Source organism: Oncorhynchus clarkii, chromosome 1 (genome assembly GCF_045791955.1).
Source record: "Oncorhynchus clarkii lewisi isolate Uvic-CL-2024 chromosome 1, UVic_Ocla_1.0, whole genome shotgun sequence".
Classification (NCBI taxonomy): domain Eukaryota; kingdom Metazoa; phylum Chordata; class Actinopteri; order Salmoniformes; family Salmonidae; genus Oncorhynchus; species Oncorhynchus clarkii.
Window position 1 is genome coordinate 7,607,372 of NC_092147.1, and position 27,061 is coordinate 7,634,432.

At 41.3% G+C, this 27,061-nt stretch overlaps 1 protein-coding gene across 2 annotated transcripts in view; it reads left to right on the plus strand.

The window, feature by feature from the left end:
- Positions 1 to 9,080, plus strand: part of LOC139414893 (neuromedin U receptor 1a) — a 52,065-nt gene extending 42,985 nt beyond the window's left edge. For both annotated transcript variants that reach the window (XM_071162508.1, XM_071162500.1), the window contains exon 3: positions 7,639 to 9,080. In XM_071162508.1, the coding sequence (XP_071018609.1) occupies positions 7,639 to 8,000 (362 nt within the window). In that variant the 3' untranslated portion in view covers positions 8,001 to 9,080. The remainder of the gene's footprint in view (positions 1 to 7,638) is intronic.
- Positions 9,081 to 27,061: the final 17,981 nt, after the last annotated feature.

Consider the following 27,061-nt stretch of genomic DNA (forward strand, 5'->3'; position numbering starts at 1 on the left):
TATTATAATTTACATGAGTTATGTTACGGGTCTCACTACCATCCCCCCTAGACTGTTGGGCCAAAAGGGATTCGTAACATGCTATAACAATACAGTGACTCAAAAACCATATACAAACTGCTACACCTTAGCTAGCTATCTAGCTAGCGAGTCAGCTGGCAGGAAAAATGTGGCTAACAGTACTTCCATAGCTAGCACAAAAATAATTGCAAAATAATGCTGCACAATGACAAAAATTTGAAAAAAACATTGACATCTTCATCAGGAAACAAATATTGTATTAAAGTTCTAACATTCACACACAGTCAAGGATAAAACCGTGAGAATAACAATTCTAGAAAACCGGAGATTACCTGCACAGCCACAGGAGGCGAGCTGAACTTGGGAGTTGGGCTAATTAACACTGGAGCTGGTGCTAGCTGTGACGTACTTCATTGGTCACATTAGTCACACTGTGACATACTTCATTGGTCAAAGGACAAACTTCTTTCAGGTAAATAAAACATTGAAAATGTTTCAGGTTTTTATATCACATGCAGAAGTACAGTGAAATGCCTATCTTGCAAACCCAACAATGCAATAATCAATAACAATGTATTACTAGAAAAAAAACACGAGAAATAAGAATAAGAAATATGAAATACACAATAAAATAAGTAATTAAGCAAGCAGAAAATCACATTTGTAGGATTTTAATGAATTTATTTGCAAATTATGGTGGAAAATAAGTATTTGGTCAATTAAAAAAAGTTTATCTCAATACTTTGTTATATACCCTTTGTTGACAATGACAGAAGTCTTCACAAGGTTTTCACACACTGTTGCTGGTATTTTGGCCCATTCCTCCATGCAGATATTTTCTAGAGCAGTGATGTTTTGGGGCTGTTGCTGGGCAACACGGACTTTCAACTCCCTCCAAAGATTTTCTATGGTGTTGAGATCTGGAGACTGGCTAGGCCACTCCAGGACTTTGAAATGCTTCTTACGAAGCCACTCCTTCATTGCCCGGGCGGTGTGTTTGGGATCATTGTCATGCTGAAAGGCATCTTCAAAAAGGCATCTTCAATGCCCTTGCTGGGTATGGAAGGAGGTTTTCCCTCAAAATCTCACGATACAAGGCCCCATTCATTCTTTCCTTTACACGGATCAGTCGTCCTGGTCCCTTTGCAGAAAAACAGCCCCAAAGCATGATGTTTCCACCCCCATGCTTCACAGTAGGTATGGTGTTCTTTGGATGCAACTCAGCATTCTTTGTCCTCCAAACACGACAAGTTTAGTTTTTACCAAAAACTTCTATTTTGGTTTCATCTGACCATATGACATTCTCCCAATCTTCTTCTGGATCATCCAAATGCTCTCTAGCAAACTTCAGACGGGCCTGGACATGTACTGGCTTAAGCAGGGGGACACGTCTGGCACTGCAGGATTTGAGTCCCTGGCGGCGTAGTGTGTTACTGATGGTAGGATTTGTTACTTTGGTCCCAGCTCTCTGCAGGTCATTCACTAGGTCCCCCCGTGTGGTTCTGGGATTTTTGCTCACCGTTCTTGTGATCATTTTGACCCCACGGGGTGAGATCTTGTGTGGAGCCCCAGATCGAGGGAGATTATCAGTGGTCTTGTAATTTTTGCTACCACAGTTGATTTCATCAAACCAAGCTGCTTACCTATTGCAGATTCAGTCTTCCCAGCCTGGTGCAGGTCTACAATTTTGTTTCTGGTGTCCTTTGACAGCTCTTTGGTCTTGGCCATAGTGGAGTTTGGAGTGTGACTGTTTGATGTTGTGGACAGGTGTCTTTTATACTGATAACAAGTTCAAACAGGTGCCATTAATACAGGTAACGAGTGGAGGACAGAGGGGCCTCTTAAATAAGAAGTTACAGGTCTGTGAGAGCCAGAAATCTTGCTTGTTTGTAGGTGACCAAATACTTATTTTCCACCATAATTTGCAAATAAATTAATATTAAATCCTACAATGTGATTTTCAGGATTTTTTTCCTTCTCGTTTTGTCTGTCATAGTTGAAGTGTATGAAAATTGCAGGCCTGTCTCATCTTTTTAAGTGGGAGAACTTGCACAATTGGTGGCTGACTAAATACTTTTTTGCCCCACTGTAAATGTATGTGATTGGGTGTGTGGCTGTGAGGAGTCAGTATAAATGTATGTGCATATTATGAATAAGTGAGCAGATTATGCAGTGAGTGTTTGTGTGTGTGTTGGAGTGACAGTGTGTGTAGGGAAATAAAAGGTAAATAAAGATACAAGGTAAGCTCGGTTTGTGTAGCTATTTTGTTAGCTATTTATCAGTCGTATTACTTGGGGATAGAAGCTGTTCAAGAGCCTGTTGGTGTCAGACTTGATACACCGGTACCTCTTGCCGTGCGGCAGCAGAGCAAATAGTCAAGGGTTTGAGTGGTTGGGGTCTTTGACGATTTTCTGGGCCTTCTATTCACATCGCCTAATATAGAGGTCCTGAAAGGTAGGGATCTCGGCCACAATAATGTACTGGGCCGTACGCATTACCCTCTGTAGTGCCTTGCGGTCGGAGGCTGAGCAGTTTCCGTACCAGGCAGTGATGCAAACAGTCAGGATGCTCTCGATGTTGCAGCTGTAGAACCTTTTGAGGATCTGAGGACCCAAGCCAAATCTTTTTAGTTTCCTGAGGAGGAATAGGCTTTGTCGTTCCCTCTTCACGGCTGTCTTGGTGTGTTTGGACCATTCTAGTTTGTTGGTGATGTGGACACAAAGGAACTTGAAGCTCTCAACCTGCTCCACTACAGCCCCATCGATGAGAATGGGGGCGTGCTCGGTCCTCCTTTTCCTGTAGTCCACAATCATCTCCTTTGTCTTGATTACGTTGAGGAATAGGTTCTTATTCTGGTACCACCCGGCCAGGTCTCTGACCTCCTCCCTGTAGGCTGTCTCGTCGTTGTCAGTGATCAGGCCTACCACCGTTGTGTCGTCTGCAAACTTAATGATGGTGTTGGAGTCGTGCCTGAGCATGCAGTCGTGGGTGAATAGGGAGTACAGGACGGAACTGAGCACGCACCCCTGAGGGGCTCCAGTGTTGAGGGTCAGTGTGGCAGATGTCTGGGAACAGCTGATTCTCTCATGCATGCCTCAGTGTTGCTTGCCTCGAAGCGAGCATAGAAGTGATTTAGCTTTTCTGGTAGGCTCGTGTCACTGGGCAGCCCGCGGCTGTGCTTCCCTTTTGTAGTCTGTAATAGTTTACAGGCCCTGCCACATCCGGTGAGCGTCGAAGCGGTAGTACGATTCAATCTTAGCCCTGTATTGGCGCTTTTGCCTGTTTTATGGTTCGCCTGAGGGTGTAGCGGGATTTCTTATAAGCGCCTGGGTTAGTGTCCCGCTCCTTGAACGCGGCACCTCTACCCTTTAGCTCAGTGCAAATGTTGCCTGTAATCCATGGTTTCTGGTTGGGGTCTGTAGGTACAATCACCGTGGGGACGACGTCATCGATGCACTTATTTATGAAGCCAGTGACTGATATGGTGTAGTCCTCAATGCCATCGTATAAATCCTGGAACAGATTCTGTGCTAGCAAGTCCTTTCCGTTACTGGCCCAACGCTCTAACCACGAGGCTACCTGACGACTCTTTTCCTCTCATGTATGCTAAGTCATCTTGGAAAACAAATCAGTCAGTATCTAACTACTTCTGTTGATATTATACATTGTTTCTATATCTATTTTGATGCAGCTCTTCTGCATTCCTCAGCGACCTTTGTATGACCTTGTGATCAAATACAATTTATTTAAAAAATATTGAAATAAAAAGACCTAGAAGACAACCAGGTGTTCCTAACTCATCAATTACTTTAATTGACCAATTACTCACAAGGGAGTAGTAAAAACCCAGCAGACACTTGGTCCTCCAGGAATGAAGTTTTACACCCCTGCCTTACACATACAATACTACAGCCACAGAGAGTACAGGAATAGTACAGTGCCTTGCGAAAGTATTCGGCCCCCTTGAACTTTGCGAACTTTTGCCACATTTCAGGCTTCAAACATAAAGATATAAAACTGTATTTTTTTGTGAAGAATCAACAACAAGTGGGACACAATCATGAAGTGGAACGACATTTACTGGATATTTCAAACTTTTTTAACAAATCAAAAACTGAAAAATTGGGCGTGCAAAATTATTCAGCCCCTTTACTTTCAGTGCAGCAAACTCTCTCCAGAAGTTCAGTGAGGATCTCTGAATGATCCAATGTTGACCTAAATGACTAATGATGATAAATACAATCCACCTGTGTGTAATCAAGTCTCCGTATAAATGCACCTGCACTGTGATAGTCTCAGAGGTCCGTTAAAAGCGCAGAGAGCATCATGAAGAACAAGGAACACACCAGGCAGGTCCGAGATACTGTTGTGAAGAAGTTTAAAGCCGGATTTGGATACAAAAATATTTCCCAAGCTTTAAACATCCCAAGGAGCACTGTGCAAGCGATAATATTGAAATGGAAGGAGTATCAGACCACTGCAAATCTACCAAGACCTGGCCGTCCCTCTAAACTTTCAGCTCATACAAGGAGAAGACTGGTCAGAGATGCAGCCAAGAGGCCCATGATCACTCTGGATGAACTGCAGAGATCTACAGCTGAGGTGGGAGACTCTGTCCATAGGACAACAATCAGTCGTATATTGCACAAACCGGGCCTTATGGAAGAGTGGCAAGAAGAAAGCCATTTCTTAAAGATATCCATAAAAAGTGTCGTTTAAAGTTTGCCACAAGCCACTTGGGAGACACACCAAACATGTGGAAGAAGGTGCTCTGGTCAGATGAAACCAAAATTGAACTTTTTGGCAACTATGCAAAATGTTATTTTTGGCGTAAAAGCAACACAGCTGAACACACCATCCCCACTGCCAAACATGGTGGTGGCAGCATCATGGTTTGGGCCTGCTTTTCTTCAGCAGGGTAGATGGTTAAAATTGATGGGAAGATGGATGGAGCCAAATACAGGACCATTCTGGAAGAAAACCTGATGGAGTCTGCAAAAGACCTGAGACTGGGACGGAGATTAGTCTTCCAACAAGACAATGATCCAAAACATAAAGCAAAATCTACAATGGAATGGTTCAAAAATAAACATATCCAGGTGTTAGAATGGCCAAGTCAAAGTCCAGACCTGAATCCAATCGAGAATCTGTGGAAAGAACTGAAAACTGCTGTTCACAAATGCTCTCCATCCAACCTCACTGAGCTCGAGCTGTTTTGCAAGGAGGAATGGGAAAAAATGTCAGTCTCTTGATGTGCAAAACTGATAGAGACATACCCCAAGCAACTTACAGCTGTAATCGCAGCAAAAGGTGGCGCTACAAAGTATTAACTTAAGGGGGCTGAATAATTTTGCACTCCCAATTTTTCAGTTTTTGATTTGTTAAAAAAGTTTGAAATATCCAATAAATGTCGTTCCACTTCATGATTGTGTCCCACTTGTTGTTAATTCTTCACAAAAAAATACAGTTTTATATCTTTATGTTTGAAGCCTGAAATGTGGCATAAGGTCGCAAAGTTCAAGGGGGCCGAATACTTTCGCAAGGCACTGTATATTGTCGATGAATGGGCATCATTTGGCGGCAGGTAGCCAAGAGCATTGGGCAAGTAACCATAATGTTGCTGGTTCAAATCCCTGAGCTGTTCTACCGTTGAGCATTTAACCCCCAGCAACAATTGCCACCTTCACCTTATTCATAGGGGTTGAGTTAAATGTGGAAGACACATTTCGGTTGAATGCATTAGGTTGTGCAACTGACTAGGTATGCCCTTTCCCCAGTTCGAATCCCGGGTCTGACGGGAAACATCTGGCACGAAGTCAGCATGCAAACCGAAGAGTTGCTGTTATCAAATCCTAGATGCCATTGCCTGCTGTTGTGCCTTTGAGCAAGTCACTTAACCCCCCCACAACAGATATACTGAAACACGGGAACCGTTGCGCAATGATCATACCACGCTTAGTGTCACTTGTTTTGCCCATTCTAACATTCAGTCGAACAGTAACTGAACGCATCAATGCCTGTCTGCCTGCTTTATATAGCAAGCTACAGTCACGTTATTCATTGTCTGTAGGAGTGAATCATTTTGCAAGCCCAATTGTCAGTTTTTGATTTGTTAAAAAAGTTTTAAATATCAAATAAATGTCGTTCCACTTCATGATTGTGTCCCACATGTTGTTGATTCTTCACAAAAAATACAGTTTTATATCTTTATGTTTGAAGCCTGAAATGTGGCAAAAGGTCGCAAAGTTCAAGGGGGCCGAATACTTTCGCAAGGCACTGTATGTGGTCATGTAGTAACAAAGTAGCCGATTTTTGCCTTGATGTCAGATTTGCACACTCTTGACATTCTCTCAACCAGGATCATGATGAATGCTTTTCCAATAGTATTGAAGGAGTTCCCACATATGCTGAGCACTTGTTGGCTGCTTTTCCTTCACTTTGCGATCCCAAACCATCTCAATTTGGTTGAGATCGGGTGATTGTGGAGGCCAGGACATCACTCTCCATCCTGGTTAAATAGGTCTTACACAGCCTGGAGAGGTGTTTTGGGTCATTGTTCTGTCGAAAAACAAATTACAGTCCCACTAAGCACAAACCTGATGGGATGGCATATCGCTGCAGAATGCTGAAGTAGTCATGCTGGTTAAGTATGCCAGCAAAGCACCTCCACAACATCACACCACCTCCATGTTTCACGGTAGGAACCACACATGCAGAGATTGTCCGTTCAACTACTCTGCGTCTCACAAAGACACGGCAATTGGAACCAAAAATCTCAAATTTGGACTTCCAAAGGAAAGATTTTCACCGGTCTAATGTCCATTACTTGTGTTTCTTGGCCCAAGAAAGTCTCTTCTTATTATTGGTGTCCTTTAGTAGTGTTTTCTTTGCAGCAATTTGACCATGAAGGCCTGATTCACACAGTCTCCTCTGAACAGTTGATGTTGAGATGTGTCTGTTACTTGAACTCTGTGAAGCATTTATTTGGGCTGCAATTTCTGAGGCTGGTAACTCTAATGAACTTATCCTCTGCAACAGAAGAAACTCTGGGTCTTCCTTTCCTGTGGCGGTCCTCATGAGAGCCAGTTTCATCATAGCACTTGATGGTTTTTTCAACTGCACTTGAAGAGACTTTCAAAGTTCTTAAAATTTTCCAGATTAGCTGACCTTCATGTCTTGAAGTAATGATGGACTGTCGTTTTTCCCTACTTATTTGAGCTGTTCTTGCCATAATATGGACTTGGTCTTTTACCAAATAGGGCTATCTTCTGTATACCACCCTACCTTGTCACAACACATCTGATTGGCTCAAACGCATTAAGAAGGAAAGAAATTCCACAAATGAACTTTTAACAAGGCACACCTGTTAATTAAAATGCATTCCAGGTGACTACCTCATGAAGCTGGTTTAGATAATGGCAAGAGTGTGCAAAGCTGTCATCAAGACAAAGGGTGGCTACTTTGAAGAATCTAAAATCTAAAATGTATTTTGATTTGTTTAACACTTGTTTGGTTACTACATGATTCCATATTTGTTATTTCATACTTTTGATGTCAACAGAATATGAAAATACTAAGTCTCTCTCTCTCTCTCCCTCTCTCTCTCTCCCTTTCTAGTTGTTCTGGTGGTGGTTTTTGGAATCTGTTGGGCTCCGTTCCACACCGACAGACTCATGTGGAGCTTCATCGACGAGTGGACCAGCATCCAGCTGGAGGTGTACAAGTATGTCCACGTGGTCTCTGGCGTCTTCTTCTACCTCAGCTCGGCCGTCAACCCGATCCTCTACAACCTCATGTCCACCCGCTTCAGAGAGATGTTCAAGGAAGTGATGTGTCATCGGCCACGGCACCCCGTGCCCAGGAAGCAGTCACTCAGTGTTACCCGGGTAACACTCCGCAGCATTCTCAGTGAGGCCACGCCCATTAATGGCATTGCGGGCCTACACGAAGACAAGGAGCATGAGACCACCTTTCCTTGAAAGGACTTCCTAGCAGAGGAGAATTAATACACTAAACTGATCAGATGGACGATGATTCTGGGATGATTGAGATGTATTGTTATAAGGGATTTTAAGGATCTAAGGATGTCCAGTCTGTTATTGCAAGCTTTGGTCACCATACCACAGTAGACTTCTCCTGTCACTAAACTCCCTAAACACAAGAAAACAAAACAAATTAAAACCTGATGCTTTGACGTATTATTTGAGCAATTCTATGAAAAAAAGATATCTCAGGAGATACAGACAAATCGATAATTCTCATCTAGAAGACCTGGTAGATTCTGCATCACTGCTTTTGCACTCCTGTCTAGCATTTCATGTTCAACAGCACAAAACTTTTGAACATCCAGTCTCAAGAGATGGCTTAAAGCTGATTTTCCTCACAGCTCAGATTGAAAACAGGCCCGAGATGCCCTGTCAAAGCTGCTTCAAAGATGATGTCCAACGTGGTTGTTTGACGAATGTATATAGTTCTCAAATCACTGAGTGATTTAAAAATGGTGCAACGGATTTGCAGTATGTACTAAATAGAACATGAGATGAGCAGCTTCAAATCAAATGCCATTTGTCACATGCGTATAATACAACAGGTGTAGCCTGTTAGTGAAATGTAACATCTACACTTGCTTTCTGAGCATAATAATTAAAAAAGGGTATTAAAAAAGTTAACCTGTACCGGACTACAGTAAAAAAAAGAAAAACATTTTGCTTCAAAATAGATGTAGCTGCACCGTCAACTGCATATTTTCAGAAATGTATGTCATTGCATGAGTCGTTGGATATTGCTAATGAACTTGACGCCTCCATTCAGGAGAGTTTGTCACGTTATTAACAGAGGTATCCTGCTGCAGATTGGCATTTTTGAAAAAAAATAGCTTTTAAAATTTCCCCAGACACTGTATGTGTCCATCAACAATCTGGTGAATGATCTCTGAGGATCTGTTTCACTAATGTAAAACGTACAAACATGAGCGTGACTATGTACAAAAACAATGTATAGATTCACAGTAGATAAACACATATTTAACAATTCGATGTATTCATAAAAATAAAAATAAATTAAAACACCAGGAGCATTTGAATCTGAAGCTCTGACCAAGGACTGATTTAGACCTGGGACACCAGGTGGGTGCAATTAATAATTATTAAGTAATAGCCTTGCACGAGCCTTGGCCTGTGAGAGCCTGAACGGTTCATAATTATCAGGTAGAACAGAAAACCAGCAGAACTCCACACCTCCTGGATCGGATCTAAATACCACTGGTCTAAACTGATGAAAAAGAGACACTGTCTGGAACCTCCAAAACGATGGAGAATCATTAGGAAGTAAGAGCACTGACATAATGTGAAAGGGGAAAGGTCATCTTTACAGCCGAGGGTATTTGTGCTAAATGCAAAATCAAACTTAATTGTTTAAACTTTTTTTTTTACCATCATAATTATTTAATTGTATTATTTTGGCCTTTACATTTTGGACATTTAAGCAGACACTCTTATCCAGAGTGACTTACTCAGTGCATTGACTTATGACTTTGATTTGCCTTTATCTGAAACTATTAAATCCAAGTCATAACTCTTAAAGGTATTTTGTTAAGGAAGTCCTTTATCTACTTTCCCAGAGTCAGACGAACTCATGGATACAATGTTTATGTCTCTGCATCCAGTATGAAGGAAGTTAGAGGCAGCTTTGCGAGCCAATTATAACTAGCATTAGCACAATGAGAGGAAGTCTATGGTACAGCAAGCTAGCAGTTACCATAGACTTCCAGTCATTGTTCCAACGCTAATTAGCAGTTGCGCTAATGCTAGTTAGCAATTTCCTTCAATCTGCACGCAGATATATATAAAAAAGGTATCTACAAGTTCACGACTCTGGGGAAATAGATAAAGGGCTTCATTGCCAAAATCCTGAAGTATCCCTTTAAGAGTTTAAGCTTCAGATTAATATTACGCTTCTTTCCAGTCAAGTCAGTGTGTTGTTGTGATTCTGGACGGCCAGATGACAAGAAAGTGGGGACTCGTAGGTAGGTCGTTTCAGCTAGTTTTATCTTGTTCTTGATACCATGTCTTGTTTTGAGTTGTTTTGACTGATGTCACTTCTATGCTAACGTTGCAAAAAAAAAAATGCTAGCTAGCTTACCAACAACTGTAACAGTGTATTTCAGAGACAACAAGTGCTCATTGTGCAACTTAAATATTGGAGACAAAATATAGTTTACACGTTGTCAACAATCTAAGCCAACCCTGTCTGTTTTGCACCATCGTTGCACACATGTTGCTTTTTGTTACTAAACAATTAATCTTTCTATTAAGGAGTAGACTACTCCACTAAAGTCATGTATTCATTTACCTTTATTTAACTAACTTAGTTAAGAGCAAATTCTTATTTACAATGACAGCCTAGGAACAGTGGGTTAACTGCCTTGTTCGGGTGCAGAACGATAGACTTTTACCTTGTCAGCTCGGGGATTCGATCTTGCAACCTTTCAGCTACTAGTCCAAGGCTCTAACCACTACCTGCCACCCCTGAATGTATCCATTTTTACAGTATAAGATGTACAGGATAGCAAATGACAAGAAACGGGTATTGATTTTCGGAGAGTGTACACCGCCGAATGGGTGCTTCAGCAGAGCTGTGAAAAAAACTGGCCTTCTGAAGATGTGCACTGAAGTCCTGTGGGGAAAACATCAAATCTTCTGAACGCAATTTCACCAAACAAACCTTTTATCGAGGTTGGCCTCATTGAACTGTCATCCCAGCAGCTGTTAGTTTCCATCTACTCTTGGAGGTGGTGTGTGAGCCAGGAATGTGTAAATCTGTCAGTCCTTCTGCAAGGAGCTGTCGTACCACCTCATGTTCTCATCCATCATCGCCCGAGCGACAACACCTGTGTCAGGCACAGTAAATGACCATTTCGCTGCTCTGACAAAACATGGACTGTACATGCAAACAGGCAGTTACAGCTAACAAACTGATTCATCCCTCTGACCACACTATCTGATTGGGGGGGGTGTACATTTTCACATTTTCACAAACCAAAGGAGAGGGACCATCTGGTCAACAGTGGGTACAGACTGATCAACAATCTTGTACAGACTCTCACTGTTTGAGATTTTGACTGAATGCAACTGCATGATTCTATCTATCTGCTTCTTTTTCTTGTAAATGTATTCCTGTGTGATAGTTTCAGTGCAGAAGAGTTTCCGGGGGGGGGGGGGGGGGGGGGACTACTCTCCAGTGAGGCGGAGATTTGTGCTGTAGTGCCACTACTGTATAAAGCTGCAAGAGAGGAATATTGTACTTTGGAAAACAATGGGTGAATAAAAATAAAATACACATTTAAAAAATACTTGAATTTTTACCGGTACCTAAAATATTCTACTGCTTGAGCACCTGTTCCTCTTATAAAATATTATCTCAAAAGTATTGTAGAGCGCCTGCACCTAAATATAAAAAGTACCGGCTTCCAAAATCAGTAGCGGAATCTGTTTCAGTCCAAGTCTTGCATTGTACTGAGTTATTGTGTTCGACAGGGTATGAGGTCCAAAAAATTATTTTATTTATTTTCGCTTGAAATATGCATTGTGCTTCTGTTTTGCTTATTAAATATGTAACGGAAAACTGAAACATGTCGTGGAAAAGCTTTACCAAGATGCAAAGCTTTACCAAAACAGGTTACGCCAAATATTGTAAGACGAGTTCTGTGTTGGAATGCATTATATACACGTTATGTAAGGGATGTTGATCTAGTGGTAACATCAGCAATTTCTGAGAACACATCCCCTCAAACAATAATCATTACGTTAACTGTCAGTGAAATCGATACCTGCATTGACACAGTTTTGTTAAATAGTTGTTTTGGTTATGTCGAAACTAGTCTACAAATAATGTGTGGGTTGATTTAAACTGGATTTTAGTGTGCAAATTGACAGAGGTGATTACCAACCATAAAGCTTTATTTTAGAAGTATTAAAAGTATGGTATTTTTCTGTCTGGGAAATAAAATGAATACACCTAAATGTTCCTCCAATTACTTTGTTTGAAAGACATTTTAATTGTACCTGACAAACTGTAAAAAAAAAAATTAAAAAAAGGGCTTTGACCCACACACCATTATTTTACGGATGACTAAATATTCTCCATATTTCTAAATTACAGACAATTAAATATGCATCTCTGCTGTAAGGCCTTTTTTTTTGTCTCAGCAGTGATAGTTCAGCTTTTTTTTATGACCCAAGCACCAAACTGTACCCAAGGGGAATTTGTAAATCAATGTTAAAGGGCACAGAGAAAGGTTGCCTCTTTTCTTCAGACAAATGGTGTTTTTTTTTGTTGTTGTTTTTTTTTGGGGGGGGGGGGGGCAATGACTCAAGCTTCCACCATGTTTCTATTTTAGGTGGACTGATGAGGTCAAGGCAATGGTATACTAACCACTGGGACTTCATACTGAAGTATATGTAATAGTTCACTGACAACATTTTATCTATAGTGGGTTTGACCATCTCATCTTCTACTCTCCCGTTGGACAAAGATGACTCAGGCCCACTGGAATGAAACCAACGCAGATTCTTGCAACGCGTTATTAAAAACAGAATCTTCAGAGACTGAGAAGTACTTACTCTTTAATAGATTTTATTGAAAAATAAGCCTTTACATTATGTGGAGTCACATTGTAGCCACATTATGTGGAGCCACATGTGGAGGCGATTTGCGCACAGTGGGCCGTGTTCTGAAAAGGTACAGTATTTCAACAAACCACTTTAGACGGCTGAACATTGGCAGTCACGTAGACCCGATCCAAACGAAGGTCTGTCCTTGGGGGTTCTTCCTGTTTTCTATTCGTATACAAAGACTGCTAAATCCCTGTCATCCCGGGTTTCCTTTCAGGAACAAATCAATTAGTCATTCAGTGGTGATAACTATGAAAAAACATTTGTGCAACATGTCCATTCAATATACATACACAACATTCTCGATAGTGGCAACTGCTACAAGCCTAGTGCCAGAATATTAGCCAGAGTACATAAGCGGCAATAATAACCTTTACTTGATTCTCACAACGTCAGATCAAGGTACACAGTTTATCCCCCCAGGCTACCCTTTATGCCCTACTGCCTGTCCTCTTCTTGTTCCCCCCTGAGAACCATCTCTCTGAACTGTATCCTACTGATAACTGCCCTTGTAAGGTCAGAGTGCAAATTTCAGTTCACACCAGCGGAAATTCAATGAGTAATTTACTTTTCAAAGCGTTGACTAAAGCTTCTTTTACATTACACCATTTTCTAAATCCGTCTTATCATATTTCACACTATGCCAATCATACAGTGTTCTAATACCAAATTCCAAAGATGGAGGTCTTTCACGTTTAAGGACTTTCCAGAATAACATATCATGTGACCTTCGGGAACCCATAGACAGTGCTTTTAAAACCTTTCATATTTCACACATCTTTCCCCGACAGTCCTATAGGGGATGTCCCCCAACTTCCTTAGTATATCAGGATGTCGTGGTGAATATTGTGTGAAGGCAGCACAGAGAACAGACGGCTTGTTTGTTTGTTTGTTTGTTTTGCAATATGGGATGTTTGCCAAGAAGTCAAACTGTGGAGTGTGGAATGCAAATTAAGTTCAATTCGATCATCACTAATGAAAATAAACACTAACTAACCATCCACAGATTTTATTAGAGTGAAGTCGTACCGTATAAAAAAATATATATATAAAGACAGCTGTTATGGAAAGAGGAAGTTTCAGCACAAAATGTATTAGAGAAATGGCGATGGAAACACCTTTATGTGCAAATATTGATATAATAGTTATAGGCTACAGATAAAATAAGTTAACATTATCTTCACAGGGGGGTGAAAGCGCACAATATTTTGTTTTATTTAACCCTTATTCTACCAGATAAATTACACATTGTAATTTACAGCAACAACCTGGGGAATAGTTACAGGGGAGAGGGGGGAGATTTGAGCTTGATGCTCCTTTCCAATAAATGTTGAGGGTCTTCTTCCTGGTGACGTGATGATGATCGATGCTTGACAAAAACACATTTTCTCGCTCTTTTCCAGAATAATCTCATAATGTATTGTAGACTAGCATACCCGCACTGTAGCCTATTTGCAGTCTGTTGGCTGGAGAGCACGTGCCGAGACCAGACTAGGCACATTTGCTACGCAACAGTTTTCGTGACAAAATGATTGGTAGAGTTGAAAATGCAATAGAAATACATTGAACATTAGATTTGAATTCGGTTTAAGTTGTTTTTTTAATAAGTACATTTTGTGTACACTACTTCATCACACACTGATTTTATCCGCAACAATTCAGTTTGGCGAAAACGCACCACTGGATGGAAAATGTGCATATTTTCTGTCAGCAGTTGGATGGAAAGCTAGCTAATGACATTAATATTTGCAGTTACGAATAACCTTTTCTTTTGTGTCTAATTACAATTCCACTTCTAATTTGATAAACAATGCAGATACAGATTTTGTCTCAGAGTAGTCCTTTGTAAGCTCAGTTGGTAGAGCAAGGCGCTTGTAGCATGGCTACTTGTAAACGCCAGGCTAGTGAATTCGATTCCCGGGACCCACCCATATGTAAAACGTATGCACACATGACTAAGTGACTTTGGATAGAAGCGTCTGCTAAATGGCATATATTATGTATTACAATAATCATCTACAGTGTTTAGATATTCTGATTTCTAGTTGAGAAAGTATTCATGGAGGATGCATCACGTTGTCACTGTGATAGATACTGAATATTGTAAGCTGTTAAAGATTAAGGGGTCAGTCAAGTGCTTTGCCAACATTTTCTGTGATATTTGCGGCATATGAGTGAAGATTGGTCCACCATTGGCTACACCATTAAAAACAACCTCTTGAGATGAACAACAAAAAAACATGGGTTGCATGCAGTGTGTGAAGTGAATTGATGACGTGTGCTAATTTTCCATAACACGTTTTATAATGGTACATTGTTCATAACGACCTTAGTGACTTGATATTCTAGGGATAAATAATACTTGATTCCATATGAGAAGTGAACACAGTATGCCATTAATTGATCTGCTTTTTCACGCAACGATTCTTCCTAGACCTAACTAATGGGGCTAATTTTCCCCCTATGTGCAACATCAATGGTAATGGCAATGTGTGAGAGGGCAGGCCAATGCCCTTCACATAAAGCAATTGGACCAGTTTCTTCCAAATTTGGATGAATGGCAAAAAGTTCAAAACAAGACCAAGAATAATTTTTGCCGGTCTATCCCTGCTTACCTCTCTTCCCACTGGCACTCTCCCACAAACACACGTGTAGCTCATTATCTCATTTACAGTAGGGAGAGGGGCCTACAATTACCTCTTTAGCCAATACCAATTCAGACACAAACGCTCAATTACTACACACATAACTGGTTCAGGTGAAATGTGATCACAACTATGGCAAGATAGGAATAACGTACGCTGAACAGGAACCTGGAGTACAAGACAAACACAAATCCAATATAAATAAGTAGCAACGTTTAAAGGATTGCGTTGGCATCGCACATCATTCCCTTCTTACCTAGCTAGACAAAAGTGATGTGAACCCACTCTTAGCCTGTAACAAACAGGCCACACAATTACAACTCTTGCCATTTGATGATATGGTGGTGATGACATGCACCTCTCGCGAGGCACGTTGAGCAAAACAACTACATTGTCCCGCGGCAGACAGCTCCTCACGCCAGACGACGAGTGTCAGCCCCACCAGCTCGCCCTCTTGCAGAATTAACTTCAGTTAGTGCTAAATACGGCTGCTAGAATCCTGACTAGAACCAAAAAAAAATTGATCGTATTACTCCAGTGCTAGCCTCCCTACACTGGCTTCCTGTCAAAGCAAGGGCTGATTTCAAGGTTTTACTGCTAACCTACAAAGCATTACATGGGCTTGCATGGGCTTACCTATCTCTCTGATTTGGTCCTGCCGTACATACCTACACGTACGCTACGGTCACAAGACGCAGGCCTCCTAATTGTCCCTAGAATTTCTAAGCAAACAGCTGGAGGCAGGGCTTTCTCCTATAGAGCTCCATTTTTATGGAACGGTCTGCCTACCCGTGTCAGAGACGCAAACTCGGTCTCAACCTTTAAGTCCTTACTGAAGACTCATCTCTTCAGTGGGTCATATGATTGAGTGTAGACTGGCTCTCTCATACCGTCCCTGGAGGGGGTGCGTCACCTGAGAGTGGGTTGATTCACTGATGTGGTCATCCTGTCTGGGTTGGCGCCCCCCCCCTTGAGTTGTGCCGTGGCGGAGATCTTTGTGGGCTATACTCAGCCTTGTCTCAGGATGGTAAGTTCGTGGTTGAAGATATCCCTCTAGTGGTGTGAGGGCTGTGCTTTGGCAAAGTGGGTGGGGTTATATCCTTCCTGTTTGGCCCTGTCCGGGGGTGTCCTCGGATGGGGCCACAGTGTCTCCTGACCCCTCCTGTCTCAGCCTCCAGTATTTATGCTGCAGTAGTTTATGTGTCGGGGGACTAGGGTCAGTTTGTTATATCTGGAGTACTTCTCCTGTCCTATTCGGTGTCCTGTGTGAATTTAAGTATGCTCTCTCTAATTCTCTCTTTCTCTCTTTCTCTCTCTCGGAGGACCTGAGCCCTAGGACCATGCCTCAGGACTACCTGACATGATGACTTCATGCTGTCCCCAGTCCACCTGGCCGTGCTGCTGCTCCAGTTTCAACTGTTCTGCCTTATTATTATTCGACCATGCTGGTCATTTATGAACATTTAAACATCTTGGCCATGTTCTGTTATAATCTCCACCCGGCACAGCCAGAAGAGGACTGGCCACCCCACATAGCCTGATTCCTCTCTAGGTTTCTTCCTAGGTTTTGGCCTTTCTAGGGAGTTTTTCCTAGCCACCGTGCTTCTACACCTGCATTGCTTGCTGTTTGGGGTTTTAGGCTGGTTTTCTGTACAGCACTTTGAGATATCAGCTGATGTACGAAGGGCTATATAAATCAATTTGATTTGATTTGAACTGGGGTTCCCCAAGCTGGGCCTCCAGACTAGACCATTAGGCTGCCTCCCTCTGGAGCCCCGGGAAACTGCCCCCATGGACCTTTGAGCGTCACCTGATGAAGCCGCGGAAGTAGCTCTCCTCCTAGCTCACTTTAGCACCAGTGGACTCATGAACGGCTCACCCCTTGGGCACTGGCCACGCTCCATCCTCCAGACAAACTAGTCCTCAGGTCCAGCAACCTCCTGAATGAAGTCCTGTCACCCACCGTCGAATAGCACACTGATCCTTACAAACCTTTTCTTCTAAATCTTGGGCCTTGCCGTTGGGTAATAGTGAACCTATCTCACCACTGCCACCACGTGTGAGAGAGCTGGCCGATGCCATTCACATAAAAATGGTTGAACTAAAAGAACTGGAACAGTCTCTTCTAATTTATGAGATATATTTTTCTGTATATAATGTACCACTCAAAAGTTTGGACACACCTACTCATTCAAGGATTTTTCTTTATTTTTACTATTTTCTACATTGCAGAATATTAGTGAAGACATTGAAACTATGAAATAACACATATGGAATCAAAAAAAGTGTTAAACAAATCGAAATATATTTTAGATTTTAGATTCTTCAAATTAGCCACCCTTTGCCTTGATGACAGCTTTGCACACTCTTGGCATTCTCTCAACCAGCTTCATGAGGAATGCTTTTTCAACAGTCTTGAAGGAGTTCCCACATATGCTGAGAACTTGTTTGCAGCTTTTCCTTCACTCTGCGATGAAGGAAACCATCTCAATTGGGGTGAGGTTGGGTGATTGTGGAGGACAGGTCATCTGATGCGGCACCATCACTCTCCTTCTTGGTCAAATATCCCTAACACAGCATGGCGATGTGTTGGGTCATTGTCCTGTTGAAAAACAAATGTGCAAACCTGATGGGATGGCGTATTGCTGCAGAATGCTGTGGTAGCCATGCTGGTTAAGTGTGCCTTGAATTCTACATAAATCACCAACAGTGCTACCAGCAAAGCACTTCCACACCATCACACCTCCTCCTCCATGCTTCACGGTGGGTACTAAACATGCAGAGATCATCCGTTCACCTACTCTGCGTCTCACAAAGACACGGCGGTTGGAACAAAAAATCCCTCAGTTTGGAGTCTTCAGACCAAAGGACAGATTTCCACCGGTCTAATGTCTATTGCTCGTGTTTCTTTGCCCAAGCAAGTCTCGTCTTCTTATTGGTGTCCTTTAGTAGTGGTTTCTTTGCAGCAATTGGACCATGAAGGCCTGATTCACGCAGTCTCCTCTGAACATTTGATGTTGAGATGTGTCTGTTACTTGAACTCTGTGAAGCATTTATTTGGGCTGCAATTTGAGGTGCAGTTAACTCTAATGAACTTATCCTCTGCAGCAGAGGTAACTGTGGGGCTTCCTTTCCTGTGGTGGTCCTCATGAGATCCAGTTTCATCACAGCGCTTGATGGTTTTTGCTACTTTCGAAGTTCTTGAAATTTTCCAGATTGACTGACCATGTCTTAAAGTAATGGTGGAATGTCGCTTCTCTTTGCTTATTTGAGCTGTTCTTGCCATAATATGGACATGGTCTTTTACCAAATAAGGTTATCTTCTGTATACCACCCCTACCTTGTCACAACACAACTGATTGGCTCAAACTCATTAAGAAGGAAAGAAATTCCACATTTGAACTTCTAAAAAGGTACACCTGTTAATTTAAATGCATTCCAGGTGACTACCTCATGAAGCTTGTTGAGAGAATGACAAGAGTGTGCAATGCTGGCCTTCTAGGCAGAGTTGCAAAGAAAAAGCCATATTTCAGACTGGCCAATAAAAATATAAGATTAAGATGAGCAAAAGAACACAGACACTGGACAGAGATATGCCTTTTTCTTTGCAACTCTGCCTAGAAGGCCAGCATCCCGGAGTCATCTCTTCCCTGTTGACATTGAGACTGGCGTTTTGTGGGTACTATTTAATGAAGCTGCCGTTGAGAACTTGTGAGGCGTCTGTTTCTCAAACTAAACACTCTAATGTACTTGTCCTCTTGCTCAGTTGTGCACCGGGGCCTCCCACTCCTCTTTCTATTCAGATTCTTGTTTCCAACCGCTGTGTCTTTGTGAGACGCGGTGTGAGTGAACGGATGATCTCTGCATGTGTATTTTCCACAGTAAAGCATGGAGGTGGTGTTATGTTGTGTGGGTGCTTTGCTGGTGACACTGTCTGTGATGTATTTAGAATTCAAGGCACAATTAACCACCATGACTACCACAGCATTCTTGTTAATGTAATTTCATAATTCCAATATGTGTTCATTAATTGAATTCACTTAGTCTATTTTATGAGAATTTGTAAGATTCTTATTTGCATAAAATAGACAGAGACCAGTCTTATCAAAATTAGATAATAGTATTTATTCTCGGAGCGCGCTGCCATGAAACCACGAACAACAGTTTATATACAAAATATGACGTCATAGGTTATAAAATGTCCTTCCTCCTATCGACCAGAACCCAACAGGTTCAAAAGTTAATTACCCACCCCCTCGCTCGCTCACTCCAGACACACAGTTATATCAAGATTAAACTTCTGAAGTCTTCATCTATCACTATTCAACAGACAGTTCCAGATAATGAAAAATCTAGGAAAACACTCACTGCCTTATCTAAACATCCCAGAGCTAATTTGAGTCGGTTCATCCATAGGTTAACGATCCTTTCTGCTTACTTAAAACCCACAATTCCAGTCCTCTCCAACCTGGCTGGAATGGTATTTATTTAATTGAATTACCCCATGTTTCATGCTCCACAATCCCTCCCTTATGAATTAATATTATTAATCAGATATAATAAAACAGAGTAGAGTTTTAATTAGTTATAGTTCTATTTAAAATTGAGATGTTGTTTAGTCATTATTCATAAAATTCCTAACAATTCTGCAGCGATACGCCATCCCATCTGGGTTGGGCTTAATGGGGCTATCATTTGTTTTTCAACAATGACCCAACACACCTCCAGGCTGTGTAAGGGCTATTTTACCAAAAAGGAGAGTGATGGAGTGCTGCATCCGATGACTTGGCCTCCACAATCCCCCGACCTCAACCCAATTGAGATGGTTTGGGATGAGTTGGACGGCAGAGTGAAGGGAAAGCAGCCAACAAGTGCTCAGAACTCCTTCAAGACTGCTGGAAAAGTATTCCAGGTGAAGCTGGTTGAGAGAATGCGATGTAGAAAATAGTAAAAAATAAAGAAAAACCCTTGAATGATTAGGTGTTCTAAAACTTTTGACCAGTAGTGTATATAAATAAAAACAGTTTTCAAAATGGCAAAGAGTTAAAATGGTCAAAACAAGGACTAAAAGATGAAGACCAGGAATAAAATAATAATCTTCACTGTTTTTTTATGTGCAGGCACCAATACATCTTCTCCTTGACACAGTCAAATTTATAATAACGGCAGTTTTCTGCCGGGTGCTTAAAATACAGATTATTCTTCAAATTCTCATCATTACTATGAGTTGTGTTAATGATTAGTGTTAATGTGTTGTGTTAATGAGTTGTGTTAATCAGTTGTGTTAATGAGTCGTGATAATGAGTCGTGTACTGTTTTATTGTTTTTAACTGCCTTGGCAGCAGTTAATGGGGATCCGTAATAAAATACAAATTACAATGACAGCCTTCCCCATGTGAGAGTTGTCTTAATTGCGCTGCCCTTCAATCAAATAACTGTCCTTATGCAGGTCCTGACGTACAGATCTCCTATCTTAATTTGATAACTGCAGTGTATTCGAGGTTTAAAAAGGCTTGCACTTTAATATTTCAGGCATTATTTTCCCTAATGAAAAACCTATCAACCCCTACAAAAATCCATTAATTACGATCCACATAATAATTCACATTTCCTGTTGCTGCAGACTCATTTTCGGGCTGTGAGAAACTGCTCTAATTAAGATATGATATCGGTAGGATTGTCCGAGCAGAATTGAGGCTCTAATCTGGAGGATTACTTCAGATTACTTGAATTCTTTATCTAGCCGCCCCAACCTTCACCCCCCCCCACCCCCCCACCACCAAAAAAAAAACATGTCAACCATGTCAACTGTTCGTGCCTCAGTGAGGGATTAGATACAAAGTTGGCATCTACACTTTCTCCAAGGACCGGGACTGTCATTAAGGGGCCTTTCTCTCCCCGTGACAGCATATCGTTCACTCATGACTGCACGGCCAGGCACGACTCCAACGCCATCATTAAATTTGCTGATGACACAACAGTGGTAGGCCTGATCACCGACAACGACGAGACATCCTATAGGGGGGAAGTCAGATACCTGGCCGTGTGAACAACAGGACAACAACCTCTCCCTCAAGGTGATCAAGACAAAGGAGATGATTGTGCACTACAGGAAAAGGAGGACTGAGCACGCCCCCATTCTCATCGACGAGGCTATAGTGGAGCAGGTTGAGAGCTTCAAGTTCCTTGGTTTCCACAACACCAACAAACTAACATGGTTCAAGCACACCAGATTGCTTTTAATCTAAAATAAAGAGGGCATGACAAAACCTATTCCCCCTCAGGAGACTGAAAAGATTTGGCATTTGGTCCTCAGATCCTCAAAAGGTTTTACAGCTGCACCATCGTGAGCATCCTGACTTGTTGTATGACAACTGCTCAGCCTCCGACCGCAAGGCACTACAGAGGGTACTGTGTACGACCCAGTACATCACCGGGGACAAGCTTGGTGCCATCCAGGACCTCTATACCAGGTGGTGTCAAAGGACGGTCCTAAAAATTGTCAGATTCCAGCCCCCCTAGTCATACTGTTCTCTTTGGTACCGCATGGCAAGCGGTACCGGAGTGCCAAGTCTAGGTTAAGATGCTCCTGAACAGCTTCTACCCCCAAGCCATAAGACTCCTGAACAGCTAATCAAACTATTTTGATAAACTATTTGCTTTGCACCCCCCCCCCCCCCCAGGAACGCTGCTGCTACTCTCTGTTATTATCTATAATTTTAAAATTTAATAACTCTACCTACATTAACATATTACCTCAATTACCCAATTACCTCGACTAACCGCACATTGACTCTGTACCGGTACCCCCTGTATATAGCCTCCACATTGACTCTGTAGCAGTACCTCCTGTATATAGCCTCCACATCGACTCTGTACCGGTACCCCCTGTATATAGCCTCCACATTGACTCTGCACCAGTACCCCCTGTATATAGCCTCCACATTGACTCTGTACCTGTACTCCCTGTATATAGCCTCCACATTGACTCTGTACCGTAATACCCTGTATATAGCCTCCACATTGACTCTGTACCGTAATACCCTGTATATAGCCTCCACATTGACTCTGTACCGTAATACCCTGTATATAGCCTCCACATTGACTCTGTACCGTAATACCCTGTATATAGCCTCCACATTGACTCTGTACCGTAATACCCTGTATATAGCCCTGCTATTGTTATTTACTGCTGCTCTTTAATCATTTGTGATTCTTATCTTTTACCTTTTTGTTGTTGTTGGTATTTTCTTAAAACTGTATTGTTGGTTAAGGGCTTGTAAGTAAGCATTTCACTGTAAGGTCTACCTACACCTGTTGTATTCACTGCAAGTGACAGAATACAATTTGATATCGAGGGCGATCATCAGCAGCTCAGAGGATCATCTGGGATGACAACCTACAGCCTTTGACAGAGACCTAGGAGCTTCAGCCAGGTCAACCTTCACCAAAAATTCTCTGCTGTCACTGCAGAATCTATCCTTACCTCCCTGAACGTATTAAAGGTTTCTGCCCCCTAGCTGGAGAAAACTGTATAGTATGCAACTATAACCTCTTGAATGCAGACACACAGAGCTGAATGGGATCCGTCAGTTAAAAAAATAAAATAATAATAAATACGTAACAATATTAGGATTTGGGACGCTAGCGACAGCCATCTTCCAGAGATCTCAGGAGTGCAACTACAAAAGTATACAAACCGTGTTTGGTTACCTGCTGGAAAACGCTGTGGTCTAAAAATGTACCAAAAACGTTCTGTTTTATGAACTAATTACACACAGCTGTCTGTTTATTTATATACACATTGGCCACTGACTTTCCAAATAAATAACAATACATTGTTATCATTGAGCTCTGACGACTTACATATTGTAGAATACCTTACTCTGGGGAAAAAATGTATTTTGCTATAGGCAACAATTCATACATTTTTATTTACATTGAGATGTTGCTTGTTGCAGTATGAAATTGGGAGTAAGTAAAAACAACAGAGGGCTGGTTGAGTCCAAAGGGCAACAAAATAAAAAGTGACACAGGTGACGTCACCACACGAACGGTTTCCGATTCAGGCCCAGCAAAAAAAATTGCTAACAATCTTCCAACACAATTGAGACACCCGCCAGGCATACGCCTGGTGTATTTTAATTATGTCTTAGCCCATACATTAAATACTTTTTCACTTTCAAACCCAAACGAGCACCTGGACTTGGATTTGTTATGCCACTTTTTGTAGTTAGAATTTTTCCTTCTGCTTTTCAATTCTGATTGGCCTCCAGGAGCACCTGAGGTTGTTTTGGAATGATTGAAGCACACCTCTGCTATTTATTTTCTTCAAGAATCTGGCAACACAAAAGGCCACATGCACCAGCCATCTTGACAAAAAGAAACACCAAAATGTCCATCATCAAAGGGGGGCATGCTTCAGAAACAAACAAGTTGATTAAACCTTGTGCCTTGTGTACTTCGGCACCATGGTGATTTATTAAGGAGCCACTACAATGCAGTCCTCTGTGGCCCCAAGAGGTCTATTCATAGTACATTGGGATACATTGTTCAGTGTAGCGATGCTTTGTCTCTGTTCCTAGAAAGGTTGACTCACATCTATATAAATTAAAATGCACCCTGCTTGGCAATGACACACCCTGTTTAACAACGACATGGCAGACAAATATAGAGGGACAGAGGTCTCTGAGTGCTTTAACTCAAACACTGCCAGTGCCTGCTTGGATAAACTCTTATGGAACCATAGGAAGATGACAGCAGGGTGGACTGGGCATCTGGTATATTGGGAAAATGCCAGATGGGCTAATACATTTTTAGCCCTGTGGGCCTGTCTAACAAATGATAATTCTCTGGCTCATAATGGAGGCCTCAAAGGGAAGGAAAAAAAATGGTTGATGTGGGGGGCCTCAAAAAACCAAAACAAAAAAGTGTCTGGTCCCAGTCCACCCCTGTCAGGGTGTATTTGTCCTCATCATCACACCATGGAGGTTACATGTGGGGCCAACTGTGATAAAGAGACAGCAATCTATCCCAATGCAGAGGCTTGGAGGATAGCGGGTGGTGATGTTTGGGGATAAGAGTTGCAAATGATCAGAATGACTTGAGGTGTGTACCAGAAGCTAGACTGAAAAAAAAATAAAGGTTAGCTCTTAAGCTTCCTAGAAATAACAATTGCCTGATAAATAACCTTTGAGCTAAGCGTGTAGTTCTCGACATGGCGTCTATGGTTCTTTAGAATTCTAAAAGGTTCTGGAAGTTTGCCGATGTGTCCCTTTCATAGCACACAGCAAAATGGCCAGTGTTAACTAGCGTTGATCTTTCAGTGTAACATTTCTAGTATTGATTCAAGAGTTAAAATAACACTGTAAAGAGTTAAAATAACACTGTAAAGAGTTAAAATAACACCGTAAAGAGTTAAATTAACACTTTAAAGAGTTAAAATAACACTGTAAAGAGTTAAAATAACACTGTAAAGAGTTAAAATAACACTGTAAAGGGTTAAATTAACACTGTAAAGAGTTAAAATAACACTGTAAAGAGTTAAGTTAACACAAATAACACTGTAAAGAGTTAAAATAACACTGTAAAGAGTTAAAATAACACTGTAAAGAGTTAAATTAACACAAATAACACTGTAAAGAGTTAAAATAACACTGTAAAGAGTTAAATTAACACTGTAAAGAGTTAAAATAACACTGTAAAGAGTTAAAATAACACTGTAAAGAGTTAAAATAACACTGTAAAGGGTTAAATTAACACAAATAACACTGTAAAGAGTTAAATTAACACTGTAAAGAGTTAAAATAACACTGTAAAGAGTTAAATTAACACAAATAACACTGTAAAGAGTTAAAATAACACTGTAAAGGGTTGAATTAACACTGTAAAGAGTTAAATTAACAAAGTAAAGAGTTAAAATAACACTGTAAAGAGTTAAAATAACACTGTAAAGAGTTAAATTAACACTGTAAAGAGTTAAAATAACACTGTAAAGAGTTAAAATAACACCGTAAAGAGTTCAATAAACACCCAGTGGTGTAAAAGAACCCCAGTGTTGGTGTTAATAACCAAAGTTGAACCAGAACCACGCCCATCATATTTCCCAGCATGCTCTATTGCAGGTAGATTTTTTTTTAATTGCTTGTTTCAATATCTGTGTACCATTGATTGATTCCTTCATCTTCTGCAACTCAAAAAAGATATAACATATTTTTCTAAACTATTCCAATCAGTTACTTGGACTTATTGCATCTGCTACTGAAATGGTTGGTCCAGTTTAGATTTAAATTAGTCTTGTATCGTAATCTTCCCAATCCTGGCAGTAATTATGAATGCACCTTGCGGGTGAATAAAACACATGAAATGTTGGAGTGGAACTATTACACATCAGCAGAATGTGCTTTGCAGGCCCGATGTGGCCTGTAAACTATGACTTTCAGGCCACTGTATTACTGGAAAAACTAGTAGTGATGGGAATTTACTTCGACTTGTTCAGTCAAAATAACTAATCTGTCAACTAATTTAGCAGGGTAGCCTAGTGGTGAGAGCGTTGGACTAGTAACCGAAAGGTTGCAAGTTCGAATCCCCGAGCTGACAAGGTACAAATCTGTCATTCTGCCCCTGAACAGGCAGTTAACCCACTGTTCCTAGGCTGTCATTGAAAATAAGAATTTGTTCTTATTAACTGACTTGCCTGGTTAAATAAAGATGAAAAAAACCTGGACAATACTGGGCGCCGCCTTATGGGACTCCCAATCATCGCAGGTTGTGATACAGCCTGGAATCAAACCAGGGACTGTAGTGACACCTCTAGCACTGAGATGTAGTGCCTTAGACCGCTACACCACGTTCATACACCGTGATATACAATAAGGCTCGTGACAACAAAAAGACAACAGTCACACAGTAGCAGAAAAAAATCAACAACACGCACTTTCATCACATTGTTAGTGTCAGCTATATATAGTACTCTGCATTTGTGTAAAGGTTAGGTTACTCTGTCCAACACTCAAGGGTGGGGGATGGGGGGTCAACCAGCCTCATTATTGAAATAATTATTCGATATTAAATAAAGATGATTGGCTGAAGAAATGACCAAATCTCTCTTAGTACTGAATTTTCACGACACACCCAAATGACATCCAGCCAACTTGACACAGCTGTGGGATGCATTAGAGTCAACATGGGCCACTATCCCTGTGGAACATTTTAGACACCTTGCCTAGACGAATTGACAATCAGGACAATCAGCTGTCCGTCTTGTCTCCGTGTAGCGCTGTCTTAGGCGTCTCACAGTTCGGACATTGCAATTTATTACCCTGGCCACATCTGCAGTCCTCATGCCTCCTTTCAGCATGCCTAAGGCTCGTTCACAGAGATGAACAGGGACCCTGGGCATCTTTCCTTTGGTGTTTTTCAGAGTCAGTAGAAAGGCCTCTTGTGACCTTAATTGCCTACCGTCTGTAAGCTGTTAGTGTCTTAACGACCGTTCCACAGCTACATGTTCATTAATTGTTTATGGTTCATTGAACAAGCATGGGAAACAGTGTTTAAACCCTTAACAATGAAGATATGTGAAGTTATTTCGATTTTTACGAATTATCTTTGAAAGACAGGGTCCTGAAAAAAGGGAAGTTTCTTTTTTTTTGCTGAGTTTATACTTTGGTTAATACACTGAAAACAAACTTGAAGATACAAAAAACTATTTAGTCCAATCAATGT